The 18,864-nt window shown below is 40.1% G+C and overlaps 1 protein-coding gene across 1 annotated transcript; it reads right to left on the bottom strand.

Moving 5' to 3' along the window:
- Positions 1-704: 704 nt before the first annotated feature.
- gsg1l2b (gsg1-like 2b) lies at positions 705-18,498 on the bottom strand. The gene is made up of 5 exons (XM_051418514.1): positions 18,008-18,498; positions 16,780-16,827; positions 13,363-13,515; positions 3,081-3,192; positions 705-1,587 (listed from the first exon to the last, which is right to left on the bottom strand). The coding sequence occupies exons 1-5, from the start codon at positions 18,306-18,308 to the stop codon at positions 1,287-1,289; spliced, it is 915 nt and encodes a 304-aa protein (XP_051274474.1). The 5' UTR covers positions 18,309-18,498; the 3' UTR covers positions 705-1,286.
- Between the last annotated feature and the right edge of the window lie 366 nt (positions 18,499-18,864).

Raw genomic sequence — 18,864 nt, 5'->3', positions numbered from 1 at the left:
TGGACACACAGCTTTTTGCACATTTTCCTTAATGAATAAAATCCAATGGGCAGCGAGACGAGAGGCTTGAGAGTCATTAGAGTGTGCTACTTTTGGATAGAAGAGTGTTGGCTGCGGGAGATCAGGCCGCCGTTCTCTCTGCAGAGCTCTATCGTCGTACTGAGGTCTCTGTTCTCACAAGGTTGAAGCACGGACCCTTCATTGTTCCAGTATTGCTAGGGCAGAGGTATACTGTAAGTTTACACCTACGAACACAACTGTAGGGTCGGTGTGGTTCAGCACTGGTCCTTAAAGGTTCTGCATGTAACATTTAAGCATCAATACATCATCACCACATCAATTGTGGAACATTAGTATAGTTCCTGTAAACAACTGAGACCACTGCGGGAAAGACTGCAAACCCTTATCTTGTAATTTACACTTAATGGGACTGGCTTTGGAGGGAGTTAAAGGCCGCTGGAAAAATCCTCTCCTTTATATTTGTCTTTATTGGACAGTTAAACCTAAACCGGGGCTGTAAGCAGAAACACTGAGGTCAAGAACTTTTCTTTTGTGCCTGGTTTGGTTTGAATAATACCTAAACAGCAGGTGTATGGTTATATTATGTGGTCATACTTCCATCTAACCAAAAAATAAAAAAGAGCCTGTTAAAACATTATCCCGCACTTCATCAAACAAAAAAACAAGCTTAATAGTACAGACAGACAAAATGGGTATTTTTAAGCTTTTAAGCTTAACAACAACGTCTTAAACAACGATGTGTAACAGTAAGTTGCTGGTAGCATTGAACCCACAGAGAATTACTGAACCCTTCAGCGCCACTTACCTCTAAAAAAAATGTTTTGGCCTCTTATATCTCATTGTTTTGGTTTTTAGACACACAATGTTGTAATATAGTTCCGTCTCACCAAACTCTGTTTCCAGAAAAAATGTACACTACCTGCCCACCAAACAGCAGACAGATGAAGTTAGCAACTAGCTGGTGAAAGCTAAAGGACCATTTATAATTCATAGGAGTTAGTAAAGACCAAATCAGGAGCTAAATGTAAAGTGAATAACGGACTTACGTTTATCAGCTGGTCCGAAACGGGACTCCAAATTAACGGTAACGTTGTCTGTATCTGCTAGATTTTAGAAGTGTTCGCTAACATGTTAGCAACATGTGGTACTCAGCATCACCAGGACTCTCAACCATGGCCTCATATTGTTTACAGTAATCATATTATTGAACCACACTGAACATGACAATGACCTACTGATGTTTGAAAATGCTACACGCAGCTCCTCTAGCAGTACTCCTCTCCCTGTGGGTCGGGCAGGTCGTTGAGGTCCAGGAAGATGGAGGTGTTGGAGAGCTTGCGACCGTTGGACGACAGATCCAGCAGCTCCTCGGCGGTGCTCGGCACCGAGCTGATGTACATGTCCCACACCTGCTCCGGAGAGTCCAGCTCCAGCAGCTTCTGCTTGATCTTCAGGTTCTTCTCAATGTTCCTGCGCTTGTGCTTGAACTCCAGGATGGTTTTGGTGTAGCGGTTGATGGTGGTGACTGAGGACGCCATGCAGGCGGTGAAGGAGCTCCACGCCAAACTAAAGGTAAGAGACAAAAACAGGTCGACATCGTGGAAAAATATGTTTATTTCTAGAGGTAATAAATCTCTGAAAATAGGAACTAGATAACATTCCAGGGGCCAGAGAGGGTTAAAAGTAGGAACAAAGGATCATTTTTTAAAACTTAAAATAATATTTTTTAAGTTACTTTATGACCTTGACACAACACGCTTGCTTTCTTGAATAATTATTTAATGAAAACAAGTTGTCTTTATATTTCATTATCGTGAAATAACAATTACTCCGTCTCAGCATAACAAGCTGTCAAGACCATTTTTGGTGATCAACTAGTAATTAGTGTTTGACAGGGAAACAAAGCCCGTTATCATAAGTGATCATAAGACAAGCAAACCTAGAAAAAAACAATAATTACATGCCTGTTTTTGACGACCTTCCACAATAAATGTATAAGAGCTGCGAGTTTAAATGCACCATGTAAGATTGTGTACTTTTGGTTCCAATTAAATCTTAATGCTTCAGAATACAATGATATTTCTGTGTTCTTAACTTTGTGGCAGCAGTTTGTTTGTCAGTGCCCCCCCTGCACAAAGCCAGCTTCATAAAGAAATTATTTTCCCAGTTTGTTCAGGAAGGAGTTCATTTTCATTAGTTTTATTTTCATTTCTTTTAATTTTGTTTAGTTTGATTTAGTTTCCTGAGTGGGTATGCTTGTTTCAGCTTGTTGTTTTATTATAATATGGAGGGTATTTGTCAAGGGCAATATTTAAGAGGTTCAGAATAGGAATTACAATACAAAAGCATTTATTACTAACCCTAACCCTAAAGTCATGTAGACATCTGAGTGTCAATAAACATATGCACCAATGATTCTTGTGTTGACAGATTTGTAAGCACACAATATTGTTTCAATTAGTTTTTATTTTTATTTGTTAACTGTTTCTTGTTTAGTGTTAGTTAACTATAACCTTACACAGAGCCCTGATCTCATCCCCATCCAACACCTTTGGGGTGAAGTCGAATACAGAGCCTTATCACCCAACATCAGTGCTGGACCTCAGTAAAGGGGATCAGTTCCCTGTAGCCTGGTCTCAAAGTTTGGTGGAAAGCCCCCATAATGAGTGAAGGCTGTTAAAAAGCAGCAGAGTAATGCCTGTGGTGTTGGAATAAGATGCAACAACCACATACGTTTATAATGTTTAGCTGTCCACATACGTTTGTGTAAAATATGTATACAGTAGCTTAACATTATTTTATCATTTATTTGTTTTCTTAATCTTTTTTGATATTGAACTAAATATCTTTTGGTTTTGGACAGCTGGGTGGACAACATGTCAGCTGGGAAAATTCAGGAAATTGTGAAGATCTTAATTCCAGATAATATTGTCAATACTCAATATTCCTAATTCCTGTCTAAATGAATGAAGGTAATTAAAGTTGTTCTTCTAAAAGCCCATTCTGTCACTGGCTGGTACCACAGAGTCTTCCTTGTCAAATGCTGTATGTGAACTCACATGTAGGACCAGCTGTAGTCCCATGTCTGAGGTTTCCAGTCCTCCGGGCCCAGGCTGACAGTCAGCTGGAAGGCTGTGGTGAACATCATGTGGGCCACCATACCCAACAGACCTGCCAGACAGAGAGGGGACAAGAGATGAGACAGAACCTGACATCCTCCTCTGTGGCCAATCCTTGCACTTCTCTTCAGTCACCACTTGGTGGCAGTGTTACATTATGCTAGCCTGAATATACCATTTCTTTTAAGTTCCCATTTATACTCTACTACAGAAATATTATAGTTTTTTGTCCCACATTTCTTTCACATATACAGTTACTTTACAGATTAAGATTTTGCATAAAAACACATGATAAGCTAATACAGGGCTTTTCATCTAAAGGACCCCCACTATAGTTACACATTAGACCACTGACCCCTAATTTTAATACATGCTGTATGACTAATAATAGTTGTGCGCAACTTTTATTTATAGCGAATATATAGATAGGAGACCGTCACATGTGTACTGAAAATAATAATAATAATTTTTACTGCTTATTCTAGAGTATTTTCTACCATTTTCAGAAAAAAACAGTATAGTCCCTTGTGCCACAGGCTGATTTGATATCTATGAAATCATGACAAGTTAAATGTCAAAGATATGCACACATATGCACTGCAGAACACATGTTACGGCATTTTTCCTTATCATACCAAATATACTCTTGTATATGTATGCATGTATATGTAAATGCTCCCTAAATTGCAGCGTAGCCTAAATGTCTTATATAGGAGAGACGCACACTCCCAGTAACCACATTATGTTAAGCCACATTTGCCAACTTCCTTCCTCGCTCTCTGACGTATCTGACACCTTTGGTTCTTACACGGGAGTTACCTGAATAAAATGTTGGATTTCTCTGGGTTTGAACATTGCTGGAAACATCTGAGATAATGTAAAGTAACAACTACATATATAACATAAGTCTAGTGATTATAGACATTTAAATGCAGAAATGTTATATAGTATGTCTTTAAATAACTGTTAGAGGACCAAAGAGATTGAATGATCCAATATTTGACACAAAATGAAAAGTCTTTCACCTGTAATGGAGTATTTTACATTGTGGGATCGCTATGTTTAGTTTCTCTTCCTCCAATCTGAGTAAGTCACATTTAATATGCATAATGAGTCATACCTGGTCCACCTTTTATATGGGAAAAGTGCATAACAGTGAGTCTCACCTTGGACCCAAGACTGCACAAAAAGCTTCATTTGCAGCAGAAATGATGTCAGCGTGCAGCCAAACAACCACAAATAGTTAGTTAGTTAGGTTCTTTGGTTGTTTAGGGCATTCTCATAAACTCAGGATAAATAAATCTCGCAGTGAATTTCACACAACAATTTAGATAAATGATTTATTCATGCATAAATCACAAGCCTCTGCCTATGACTTACAAATAGGATCAACTGGTGCAGTGGCAGATACAGAGGGATAAATATGCTAATCATCCAGTCTGAGTGTTTTTGTTTGTGAGAGAAAAAGAGGCAAAGAGAGAGACAGAATTGACTGTTTGCTAAGCCCTGCGTCCCCGCGGTTGCTGTTGCCAAGCTTTCTGCTCTCACACAGTGCAGTTCATAATGACGAGGGAGGCAGATTTATCACTCAAAATTCATTCATTGTGATTTTTTGTGACAAAAGCAGACTTCTCATTTCCAGGCAGGGACTGTTGATTTTGTGGGCTGACAGCGAGCAGATTTTCTCAGCCCTAGTTAGCTGAAGAAGGAGAGTTGTTTAAAAACTCCAGCTGTGCGGCGTATTTTCTTTTTGTGTTTTTTTCAGCTGACATTTTTAAAAACCAGAACCCTGCAAACATCTTCTAAACGTGCACATGATGGCTACATAATGCTAAGGGGCTAATGCTAATGCTACATGTCTCAGGTAAAAAGTCAGCAGGCTAGCCTGAGCAACTGATGCACGTATAAGACATGTAGCTCATCGACATATATAAAGATGGACGAAAGTGAAGCCAATGTGTGAATGATGTCACCAGAGGAAGATGGGTGTATCTGGGATATTTTGGCTTCGCTTTTGGAAGTGTAAGTAAAATGTTAATTGTTCTAACATAGGCCTAACCCCGGTGAAGAGAAAATTTGAGGTTTATATGTCGTGTAATGTTGGCCGGGGTTGCTGGAATATAAACTTCCCCTTTAGGAACAGGACAGAGCTCCAAACGTTAGCCTACACTCGGATATAGTATCTTGACTGGCGGGATTTTTTCCTACGTAACCTGTAACATATTTAGCTACTCGTGGTCATGGGCTTTGGAATTAATGCTAGCTTCCTACTGTAAATTATAAGGTAGTTAGCCGGACATGCTAACATGCTCCAAACAATCCATTCCTTACTATTTTATTCTTGTGTTTTTGGTTTCGGAAAGCCATAGGAATACACTACCCTTCAGAATCTTTAAATATGTACTGTCACTGTAACTACAGCCCCATACACAATGTCTTTACATGTGGAGAAATCCACAGGAATGACGGTACAATGTTAGTTCATTTAAGGGTTCTGCAACTGGTTCTGTCTTCCTGCTCCATTCAGTGCTGCTCATTGTTCCTTTCTCAAGTACACTTCTCCTCGTCTGTTTTTCTCTGCTCCCCTTCATTTATTTTTTCCTTTTGTGTCTGTGTGGTGCTTTTTCTTTTCCTGGTTATGTTCCAGATCTTGTCAGCTCAGCACACAGGCTCTGGGCTCTCCTCACGCTGGACTTCTCAATGCCTATAAAATAGAACAGGACTAAAAACCAGCATGTGTAGCCTACCAATCCGATTACTACATAAGCCCCCCAAATCCCTGGACTGAACAAGTACGCACCAGATTCCGCACCAAACACCTAAATTCCCATCTCATCCCTATCAGTGCTCATGTTTATTCCTAAAGATCTCCCAGTGCAATATTATCATAATGTTATGCAGATCAGAGGAAGCTTTGTGTCAGGATGAGTGGAACAAATCTGAGATCGGAGTCTTGGCACGTTCCGTCATGTGGAAATTATGCATGTTCTGCTCACACAAGCTCCGATTATCATATGAAGTCAATAAGTGTCAATCCAGGTTGTTTATTTTTAGTGCCACAGCACTTAACAAGGACACACAGCATGATAGACGTGGCATTCCTTACACTGTTGAGCTGTATTACAGAGAGAATGGGGTCTAGTGTCAGCAGTAAATATCGCCATGCTCGACACCAGCCACTGGAGGGCAGCAGGGTTAACTATGAATGAAAGAATGAATAAATGAATGAATAAGAGAAAAGTTTTTGATGGAGTTCTGATCTATGAATAAATACATACCACAGTGCCCGACTGTCTCTTTCCTTCTTCTTTCTGTTCTGTTTTATTAAGACATGTTGGGCTCAAGCCTCAATGAAAGCTTTATGATACATGTTATGTCTAAATTATCATGTTTAGAATACCAACTTTTATTTTGGTTCATTTTTGTATTTTATCTATTTGATCAAAAAATTAAGATTGACTAAGGGTACAATAGTTAGCTGAGAGACTATATTTTCCAGTCTGGATTCCGGACCCACCTCATTAAAACAAATCTGATTGATGATTAAGATAAGAAAGCAGGAAAAAAACACATTTCTGCTGCACACAGTTACTTTTTTAATTAGTAAATTATCAAAGAAGAGAAAGAATCCCTGAACTGGGGACAACTGCATGTTACTGGAAACAAGCCATCGGAAATAGACATCAGAGTTTCGCAGCCACAGTAGTTTTTCCTACAAGCTTGTAACGAGCGAGCAGTATTCAGTTGGTTGCAATGTGCAACTTCGCTACTAGCTGCAACTACACACTGGTCCTTTAAAGGCCCCATATACACTGTGCAATAACAGAGATCTTGCATATTCACTGCACTGTGGAAGATAAAAATCTTGATCACAATCTGTGATATCTCTTTTTTTTGGCATGTCAGTGCGATGAATGCCTGGTGAACTGTAATACTACTGTAAACAAAAGATTCTTACTTTAAAGACACAGTAATATAAAATATTTAAATAATATAAATAATTATTTCTTAGTCCCTACGCCTATGTGTTAGATTTGACCTTTTTCTTCCATTATGCTAAATATATCTAGGAGAATTTTTTTTTATTACGTTTATATCAAAATCCCTCTCCTGCCTCTTCCTGTAAAATACTGCTGATGACACATCTTGAAGGCGGGGGGCATATACATACATACATACATACATATACATTTATTTCTCCCTCCTCTTCCTCTTCCTGGTCTGATGCTGTGGGTGAGGGAGGAGTGTGCGTGGTGGCCACAGCTTCTTATTGTGCTGTGTTTGCTACGCCATGCCACTTTGGAAGGACTTGATTTAAATCCCTCTTGTAATTATAGCCCGGCCACATGTTTGTTTACCTCAGGAATAGTATGTTAATGCTGATAGGCGTTGTTTCACTGTGTAGTACAAATGTTGCTTGGCAGCGGAAAACTTTAAAAGGAATGTTGAAGAAGTGCAAAAAAAGGGCAGCATATATTAGCAAAAAGATTACTGATACAGGCAGAGATGGACCCTGGGAAATTCAGCGAAACTAAATTAAATCAAGTTGAAGGAAAATGAAAAAAAAAACTCTAATGAAAGCTGCAGTCTCACAGCAAGCCGCCATCCCTCCCTCCCCCCTACCCCAGTGAATGGCATTTTACCCTCTTAGCCTCACCTAACTGCAACCTACCACCCACCCAGGTAAATACAGGGTAAACTAACCAGGATGTAAGATTTCTCAGTTATTGCTGACACCACAATTTACCTGTGGGCACACATACATACTGGGGAGTGCACCAAATTTAATAGAATGCCATTTATTGCAGAACTTTTTTCTCTTTGTCTTTCTTCCACACTCTTTTTCCTATCATGTACTCACATACTACCTCTTCATGCGCTCTCATCATCCCCCAGATGATTGACAGCTATAATAAAAGTTAATCTGGTCCCTTGTATTGTTCCCCTGCACCTCATTATCATAACCACTCTCAATCTATTCAGCCCATTAAAAACAGAAACAACTTTTAAATGCCTTCCTTATTTTACAAGCACACTAAACCCCTTTGTGATAAGCTTGGGAAGCAGTTAAAAAGCCAGCAGGCTGGGACAGACGCTATAAAAAATGTTAAAATGAATATTTCTTTCCTCAAGGATAAAAACTACTCTGAGTGTGAACCTAGTAGGGATCATCCCTCCGTTTGCGCAAACAGCTCACTTCTCCAGACAGGGAGTCACGTATAAATAAAACATAACGCATGCAGACAGGGCTGACAGGTTCAGATACTGTTCGACTGAAAGTTATAACGGGCAAAACGCCAGGGCAGGGCTGTGAAAGCATAACTCATTCAAGCTCGTGTTTTAGAAGCATCAGCAGCAGGAGAGCATGCCGGGTTCAACTCCTGTCAGCTGAAGACGAAAAGATGAGGACGCCACGAGTGGACGGCTGAAAGGCGGTCAACAATTCCTTTCTGTTGTGATACACTGATACTTAACATGGTGTCAGCTCAATATAAAACCTATGCCCCATGCATGCTAGATGTAGAATGCACAGAAACCCAAATGTTTTCTTGCAGTTTTCCTTACCCTGCGATGCTGGGATGTGGAGCAAGAGCTGAAGTTTTGTTAAGGGTATTTGTACAAGGTTGCTAAGGACCTTGTAATATTTCCAGAAATCGTCTGCCAAGACAAAAGTGGCAAGTGGGAGCTAGTTAGGTATACCTCTCACCTTGTTGCCTGTTCTTGTTTGGATGCCAAAAATTATTTGGGCTTCTGTACAAAAGCCCTGTCCAGTCCTCATTCAATGGAGTAACTTCATATTAAAAGTGCACTAATCACATTTCACAAACAGATACTCACAGACACAGATAATGGACCCATTATAATAAAACCTGTTTTATCCTCCATTCTAGTTACCTCCACGATTACGAAAATGAATCCAAGGATGTGACTGGATTGTTGGATTTCACATCAGTAGTGAGGTGACAACAAAAGTAATATTGTAACTAATTAACATTATTACTGAAATGTATTAGTAATGAGTTACACTACAAGTTACTAGGGAAAGTTATATTATTACTTTAATATTATTACTAGTAATGAGTTACTGCCCAACACTGATATGATAAACAAAGAGAATTACCTCCCGACTCTCTGTAGTTAGCTTTAAAGCTATAGAGCGTTTTAGCGTCTTTCAGTTCATTTGTTTTGTTTTTACAGCCTCCAGCTTTACTGTTTCGGTTCAGTCTCATTAACCTCATTTCCAGCAGCAGCAGGCATCAGCTCATACACTGCCCGGCACCAAACAGCAGGCAGACAAAGTAAGCTGATAGCGGGTGAACTTAGTGGACCATTTTGTTGCTAAAGAGATATATCCCTCAGGAGTTGGCTGAGACCAAAACAGAGCTAAAAGAGAGAGAATATTGGACTTTCATGACTCCAAATGAATACTAATGCTGCTCTATCTCTGCTGGATCTGCAGATAGTTATCAACCAAGGTGATAATATGTACATTTCTACTGCTAGCTCTACTTCCCCCAAGTGGCCAAAAGAAACCAAGTAATGCAGGTTTAAGGTACACAAATTCTTGAGCAGTTGCCAAAAAATAAGTAAAAAAAAAAAAAATTTACAAGCATCCTGAATAACAAAAGCAGTAATAACTTGAAAACAGATAGATACATGCTAATGAGCCAGTGTCTAATTATTAGGCTTAGCTATCTGAATATGCATACTGAACACTACCTTATGAATTGTTCCTGATTAGCTCTGAATCAGCTGCTAAATGATACATAGTAAATGGACTGCACTTACTTTATCACACATTTGTGCAGAACGCTTTACAGTGCCACACAAGCACACACACTCATAGTCACACACACTGCTCTGTCCTTGCCAAAGGACATGTCAACAATAGGCAATATATTTATTGACAGAAACTAGGCTTTTGTAAAGCAGAAGAAATGTATTACAATAATGTAACATTCTGTATGTTTACTAATTCGATGGCTAGCATCTAGTGTGGCTGTTTTAAATTCTGCTCACTATGTAAACATGTATGAATTATGTATGTACAATTCTACTTAAACTTGTGAGGTATTTGTGATGGTGCTTTACACGTGACACAAAAATGGCAACATCAACTTTGGGCCCTTATTCAATTGAAAGACCAAAATCTGTCTGTGGCTCTAAATCCCTAGCCCATTGATGCCTTTTGATGATGTAAACCATTCAACCTAAGTCATAAATATATAATTTGGTTTTTACAAAAAGGCTTAGTAATTTCCTAAATCAACTAGGCATTGTAGAAAAGTTACATGAAAAGGCACAAACATCGATTTGTTGGGGACTATTTTTGGCTGCGGATGAATATATAAAAGTAGTGTACTTGTGAGTATTTACTGAGCAGGATGGTGTGTGCGGGATTAACTCAGAATTCCTGATTTGGTTCTTGTTTCTCGGAATTATATGTACCTCATTGTTTCCTGATATTAAAGCAGACATGTCATTTGTACTGAACTGCACAACAAGAACAGATGGATGTCACATGACACTAATGAGGAACCAAGCATTTAAAACAAAGTTTGAAGGATATTTAACCAGTAAGGGCACAGCCTCTTATTGCTCCACATGCCAACTAGATCAAAGGGGACTTACTCTGACTCTGTACTTAGTCTAAAATCAAAGCATTTGTCAGACTAGGAGAATCCCATTTCTAACTCCAAGGCGATCAATATGCAACCTCATGCTCAGCAAGGTTTTAATATCCTGTGTTTCTGAAAAAGAGTTTCTCCAAATCTTTGTCAATAGAGTCAGAAGTGTGTCAAACAATGAAACAACAGCAAACACAACTGTGTTTGCTTATCATTCCTTTACTGACCCAAAGCTGAGGACTTTAAAGAAGATCATTTTTTCTGATCTCATGATAATTCGAGGAATATGACAGTGACTTCACTCTCCTTACCTAAATCTAATAAAGACATAAAGGGAAACTGTGGTCCTCATCCTTGGTCTTACTCCCACATGTCTATTATGACTTTTGGCCAGTCTTTTAGACTGACTGAAAGCAAACAGACAAAATGGTCCCCTGGAATTTGCAGGAGCTACTGTAACGACCTGAAGAACTGAGAAGATCAATACCATTCTCTGCTCTATGAGTAAAGTACAGAGCTGTCTGTGAGTACAGCTAGGCTATCCAATAGTTCTGGAAGCAGGGGGAAATGGCTTGACTCAAGTTCGAAAATACACCCACCAACACAGTGAGGTTTCCAGGTTTGGTACATTAGTGCCTGTAAAGAAGGTTTCTGTCCTGGGTAACTGTGCTCACTGACCCTATCTGGCAACTCATGCTATAAGCCGGAGACGCTGTTAAGAAGTGCTGGGCAGATGGATAAACTGTTGTTCATCAAGAACTCTAAATTTGCGAGGCAGTTGGACTCGCAAGAAAAACGAGATCATGGTGAGAATCCATCTTTCCAGGCTTCAAACTATATATTTTTGGCCCAACTACAGTGGTAATGTACGGAGGAAGTACTGGCAGCTACAGGGGTGGGCGCTAGGTGTGACGGCCGAGAAGAAACCATTCATTAAAACACAAAGACGACTTCCATGAAGGTTAGTGTAGGTTAAAATGATTGGTGCTAGCATCCATTGTATCAGAACTAGAGAGTATTTCTTCATTAAAAGAAGAACAACGAATGGATCTCAAGGCTTTTCTCGATGGAAAAGACGTTTTCGCTCTTCTCCCAACTGGCTTCAGTAAGAGTTTGACTACGTGATAGGGTTGGTTGATCTGATTGATTTACCCGTGATAGACGACATTAGACTGCCCCTTTCGCTTTAGTTTCCAATGATGACTGCAACAAGTGCACAGAGATTCCCTCATTACTTTCCACCACGATGCTGACTCCATGCACCCAAGAATTCAGGCTATTGTAGAACAAAAAGGCAGCCTTACTGGAACTACCGAGGCGTTTCTAATAAAATAGATACTGTGCATATGGTCATCAAAGAACATGCCAGAACCCAGGTTTTACAGGGGCTATAATTATTCAGCCTCGGGCTCTTTCAGACATTTCCTGAACCTAACCTGTCAAGTCACTAAAATGCTGCGAGTCATTGCTGTTGAGCAGAGCATCTTGCACTGCTGATTCACTGCCCAGAGTGTGGTGGTCAGGATCATTTTCACAGAGTGGATTAGAGAGAAGGTCATTGTTAAGTCCTCCACCGAGAGAGGGAGGCAGACTGCAAACCAACTGGAAATCTTCTCAGGGGCTGAGGGGCTGCAACTGGGCTGGGTATGTGATTGGCCAAGTGCCTGGAACTAGAACTAAGGACTCAATTGTTTTAAGCTCTAACTGAAATGAATATTATTTTCTGCTAAGATATCAGTATATATTCCTTAGTATTTGTTTACAAATGTAAATTTGATATATTTTCCTGCAGTGACGAGTAAAACCAGTTTGTCACACAAACACAAAACAAATAGTTGGGAACCGACATTGCTAGCCATTTAGTTCCTATGTTACTCCGTGATTCTATGCGTTACTTGGTATCAAATTCAAATCACAAGGTAGCGTACAGAATGCTGATGTTACAGGACTACGTGTTACTGTGAGTTTTGACAGTCTGGTCTTTTATAACCAGACATGGACCCATGAAAGAGACAGCAGCTAGCTAGAATCCCTCATTCCTACTCGGTAGGAGTTTATATATTGTGACGAATAATATATAACGAAAAGTAATATCTAGTGGAAATAACGTTAACAAGTAAGGTTATATAGTCCTCACTTTCTAGTTAACCTAGCATGCTAGCTTCCACTTTCCGAGTGGAATACAAAATTACCAGCAGGATGGGTCCTCGCAAGTGTTGAACAACGTAAAGACAATCAGTTGATAGCCGATGTGGGCTGGTTGAAGAGGGTGAAAAAACCTCTTGTATTTACTGACATTCTGCAGTATCCACTTAAAGACCTAAAGCCTTAACACAGCTACATCGTGCAAACATCCAAAAACTGTTTTATCCTCTTGTGAAAACTGGTAACGTATTGTTAAAGTTGTGCATTTTCTCCAACAAAAAGTGAGGAGAATTTAAATTTCACTTCCACTTCGACGAAAACAAAAAAACAACATGGGGCAGATATTTAGAGATGAGGTCTGCAGCCATCTAATTTCAACATTTGGATTAGATTCATTCAACTGGACTCCATTTGATGGCAAAGACAGCAAATACTGTGACGGCACTCACCTGAGAGCACAGTGAATATGGCAGCGAAGGCATTGAGCTTGAGGCCGTCGATGACATTGCCAAAGTGACACACCTCTATGGACATGAGGATGCCTCCGGTGGCCAGCAGGAGGATGTACAGGCACTCGGCAACAATGCACAGCCACAGCACTCCTACGGAGAGAATTGGTTAGGAAAAAGAAATAGCAAAGAAGAAGGGAAAAAAAAGACATATTCATGTTGTGGGGGAGGAGGTGAAACACGGTTGAGTGAGTGATGGAGCGGGTGCAGTGATAGGAATTGAGAGAGAAGAGGGAAGGGGGGTGGGGAATTGAGAAAGAATATGGGTAAGCAAGGGTGAAGGGGGAGGATAAGGACGGGGGAAAGAAGGAGGAAGGGGGGGAGAATCGGGAAAGGTGGATCATTGACCCCGTCACCCATATCATTAACCTTCACAGTCAGAGAAAGGATATATGATCCATCAAGAGACGTACAACATCCTGAGCTGAGGTCGGTGTGCGTGGTGGGACAAAATATCAACGGATTAAAAATCCTGCAAATGTAAGCTGTAGTGTAATTGCATATATCACCCAAGGGCAGGTAGTTATTGTGTAGTTAATCACAAAGTGGACTAAAGTAATATGTCTGTTACCAAAAATATCCCTGTATGAATTATGAATTAGATATGATGATTTATATCCTTCAGCTGAGTTTTTTTTTTTTTTTTACCTGCTCTGAATTGAATTCTACACTTCAGTAAAAGATTTTTTAAATTAAATTTATAATATGAAAAAGGGGATTAAGGAAAATGTTATTGGAGGACATTTAAAGTCTTAAAAATTAAGCTCATTTCGTAAGAGATTTTCCTCTCATTTTTCTTTGATAGATCTAATATTTTAATCATATGATACCAGAGTGGCATGCAGATGAAATTGTAGCAAAAGAGGCTGATGCTCTCAAGTGAATGTAAAGCGAACGGGGTCATTAGGGATGCGCATTGAGAACCCATATTAAACGGTCAGTACCAACATTTAGATAAGCTCCTGGACAAATGATACTGCTATCTGTATTTATGTAACGTTACATAAGCAGCTGACAGGGCAAAACGTTCAAAAGTGTGTGCTCACTCTAAATTGAACGACAATTCAACAACTCAGGAAACAATTTTACTTATTTCTGCAAAAACGTAATAATAAAATAACTTAACATCTTTTCATGTTGTCTTTCTGTCGTCATTTTTTGCATCAAATTATGGTGAGTAGTATCAAAGAGTATTGATAAGTATTGGTATCGATAAGCAGTATATTGCTATTGGTGTCTATTAAATCCCAATGATACCCAGCCCTAGTGGTCGTGCAATACCAGAACACCAAACTGTGTAAATGCACCGGCTTCCAAGGGGGTCTGAAGATTTCTGTATTTAAATAAACACCACACAAATATAGATGTTTTTAAAGAAATGTCTTAAGTGGCTGGGCACTGTAGTTTTTAGTGAACGTTGCTCAAGCAGGAAGAAATAGCACATTTATTAGGAACAATGTTGTTCCTTATTAGTATTTTATTATCATTACTGATTGGTGGGTCTGTCCACCACTTTGTTCCAGATTAAAATACCTCAACACCAATTGAATGGATTACCATGAAATTTGTTGCAGACATGTACGCACTTTGTACGCATCTGGAAACATCATCAGGTTAAGATTTCAGGTCGTCTAATAGCATGTTATTTAACCTAATATCTTCACAATGAATTACAGTCTGCTGCACTTTGCTGATATTTTGCAAGTTTGAGCTATTCACCATTACCATTTAACATGCTAACACGCTCAATTTATTTATTCACAGGAGAACACAGGCAACACTTTTTCATCGTTGTTTTTTTCTCTTTTCGTGGGGTCTATTGTTGAAACTAAGAAAAGAATATTACCCAGCCTTAACCTTTAAGGATAACCTTGTGAGGCACCGGGATGGTAATGTGGCATATATTTAATCCACCAGTCAGCACTTATTTTAGTGAGAAATAATAATTATGAAAACAGTCCTGTCATTCCCAAGGTCTTCTCCCAATCACGACGAGGACTGTAACGAGTTCAGGAGACAAAATCGTCAGACTGTGGCAGATGACACACTTTATCTTGTGTTCCGTGTTGTTACGGACATTGTTAAAATGCCATATTTCTTAAACAGAGTTTGGCGCAGTATATTCCCTGAACACAACAAAAAACAAATATTTTTATATGCAATGGTGCAATGAACTGAGAATATTAGTGAAAGAACAGCTTTATTGGTCATGATTAAAATTAAAATGTATGACATCCGTAGACTACATGCTAGTCACATTATGGCACATAAGAAGTCCGAAGTTTGAAGTTCACCCATGATAGCTGGTGATAGACAGATGGTTCATCCAATCACCTGCCCAGAATTTTTTTTGCAAACCCCTGCCCAACAGTTTTCAACAACATTGTCCCTCATGGTTCTTTGTAATAAACCATCTGGCACAGTCTGGTTACTTCAAGGATTGGGACATCATCTTCCTGACTCACAGCCAGAAAAATGCTGACAGAAACATTGCCCGGAAAATGTGTGGATGACGCAGCTACTATGCAGCTTGCTGTAAATTGACTTACAGAAATAACTGATTACAATACTTTGATCAACAAGCTGCTCCTGGCAAACTGTACTGCACCTATGTGGGGGTGCATACGTAATTGATTCTGGAAAAATATCAACGCCTCCCAAACATAAAACGGCCAACAGGAACACAATGTCAGACTGAATAATGAGGTGAAACAAGATGCCAACTCACAGTCTGATTATCAGACTAAAGGCAGAGAGTGAAAAGCAGCTCAGGAGGAGGGCTGAGGGAACTGATTAAAGGGCATGAGACTGTAGGATTTGCTGCAACACCACTTTACTTATTAACTAACAGCTCCACTGTAATGAGGAATGATTTAGCCTTGGTATTACACCGTTGATCACATTAGAGAAAAAAAGGAAGATTTATTTGTTCAAAGCAAAGATACTATAAGCTAATGCCCTGGTGTACTTTCATTACAAGTAACCAGCAGTGAGCCCACTGATGTGGCTTCAGATGTAATGTAAGCTTAAAGATAAAAAGAATGAGAACATGCGGCTCTCTGAGGCTGACAGATGTTCCGACTGTCTGACTGGTACAGGCATTGCCGGTATTTCATCACTGTGACAAAAGATCTTAAATTTCTTCTCTAAAATGTCCACTTCAGTCAAAATGGTCACCACAGAGCTATAAGCAACTTACTTAGAGTAAACAGCCTTTACGTTGAGAGAGCTGAAGATGTCAGGCCTTAAAAAAAGGTTGGTTTTCCTGCTGTGAGCAACCTTTCCACCTCATGTGAAAAATGGCGTTACGTTCTACGGAATGAATGGTGGACTGTGATGTGCGAACTGTATGCTTACCTCTTTCATTTGAAGGCGCAACGTAAAGAAAACTTCTGCATTTTTCACCTGGAAAAGATTACAAATGAGACAGTTCATTGACACTCAGTGGCAGTAAATTCACCACTGCAACATGCTGATAAAGTGAGACAGGGAACTTCATCTGTATTCCATCAGTTTTCCAGATTGAGGCAGAAAATCACAGGTAACCTATTTCACTTTGTGTGCCAAAGGTAAAGCTGTGAATCTAAACTAAAATTTGAAAAACACCATTTGATCCAATCTGTGAAGGGATTTCCTTTCGTTCAATAACAAGCTCTAAGACCCCCCCCCCCCCCACACACACACACACACACAGCATGTCAGAATCTCCCGCCTCAAATCCAGCTTTCAGCGGCGTGCCAGCCAAAAAATTCTGTGGCATTTCAGTGCCAACAGAACAAATGCTTGTATGGTGGTCTGGAGACAGACACAGACACTGTAGCCACATTTCCTAGATCCATGCAGCTCTCAGCTGGCTTATCTGGAACTGGCCCATGAATCAATTGCAGTGCTTTCACACACTGTAGTAAATGCTGTAGGTAGAGTAAAACATCCATCTGAAGTGGATATAAAAATAATTTAATCTTGCTTTGTCCATGACACAATTAAACAGAGCAGCAATGACTGATCCTTTAATGGACAGAAAGTTAATCAGCAACTAGTTTGATCAGATTTTAAAACAAAGTAGCAGCAGTCTCTGGTTTGTGGAAGGTGAAGATGCAGCTTTTCTTACTCTTGTATGATAATGAACTAAATACCTTTGAGTTATCAGATTGATTTTGTTAAACTTGGAAACAGTAATAAAACTTATCTATCATATGGCCCTTATCCTCATCCTCACTTTATTAAAACCTTGCTATGAAACTCCTGCGTGTAATATTCTTTGGATGAACACAAAAACCTGCTTTAATTCTCAATACTGATGGCCAGGTGTTAAGATATGGGATTATGCGTTTGTGATGATATTTTTAATCTAACTTTCAAATTATTTTCTGAGATTAATCCCGAGATCTGCTCTGTGGTAAAGCAGGATTACATTTTTTTCTTTTTTTTTTTTTACGGAATATGTTTCTAGAAGTAGGACTTATTTTTATGGGTTACTGGATCGACTTAGGTCTCCGTGGCGCACCTCTCCGCGCGCACAGCCCATGCGCCCTGCTGCGCTCCGGTCCCGGTTCCATCCCGGCACCTTCCTCTACAAACTTACCGGTCATGTTGATGTTCTGCTCGCAGGAGAACCAGATTCCGGTGTGAAACTTCCTCATCACGTACTTATCCTCGCCGGTCTCCCAGATGTACTGCACCAACCGCGTGTCGTTGAGGTTGGAGCTGTTGAACCTGATGCAGAACGACTGCCTGGTGGTGACCGGGCCGGTGCAGAACGGCTTCACCACTTTCCGCGTCCCCTCGCACCAGTAGCTGGTGGTGAGAGCCGACACGGCCAGGAACAACGCGAGGAAGTTCAAGGTGAGAGCCAGCGATGCTCTCCGCCGCCGGTCTATCCCCATAACGGCGATCGGAGGAGTGAAGACGCCTAACTTAATCCTTCGTTCTGTATGACACCGGACTCTGGCGACTTCTCCTCCTCAAATCATCATAATCCGGTTATTCCCGTTAATTTATCCGCGGCTAATTATCGTGGCGCGTCTGGCCCCTACAGTGCGCCTCTCACATCTGCTCCTCCAGCGGCTGACTCTCTCATTTTGTAGGCTGCCCCCCCACCTGATACACCCCCTTACACACAGACACACAGACACACAGACACACACACGCCCCTTCTCAGCCTCATGTCACTGAGGAGATGAGCAGCGGAGGGTTCAGAAAATCAGAACATAAAACTCCAGAAAAAAACATTCAGCGTTATAAAATGATGTTTTTCTGAGAACCAACTTATGTCAGAGGTCCTGCTGTTTCATTCGTGTTGTTTCCAAAGCAGCTGGACTCCCTTCAGGAATACCTTGAAACAAATGATCATAATGATGCAGATCACTTGCGCCAAGGCTATTAATGACTCTTATTTTGAAAAAATAGGAGAAGAAGCAAGAAAACAGTCTGCACTGAAAA

This window comes from Dicentrarchus labrax, unplaced genomic scaffold (genome assembly GCF_905237075.1).
Source record: "Dicentrarchus labrax unplaced genomic scaffold, dlabrax2021, whole genome shotgun sequence".
Lineage (NCBI taxonomy): Eukaryota > Metazoa > Chordata > Actinopteri > Moronidae > Dicentrarchus > Dicentrarchus labrax.
The sequence above is the reverse complement of the archived record's forward strand: the minus strand, read 5'-3'. Positions and strand labels throughout refer to the sequence as shown.

Coding starts and splice junctions, on each gene's coding strand:
- gsg1l2b (XM_051418514.1), bottom strand. CDS start 18,308: ATGGGGATAGACCGGCGGCGGAGAGCATCGCTGGCTCTCACCTTGAAC. Junction 13,516..16,779: donor TGCGCCTTCAAATGAAAGAG/GTAAGCATACAG, acceptor TTCTCTCCGTAG/GAGTGCTGTGGCTGTGCATT. Junction 3,193..13,362: donor CATATTCACTGTGCTCTCAG/GTGAGTGCCGTC, acceptor TCTGTCTGGCAG/GTCTGTTGGGTATGGTGGCC.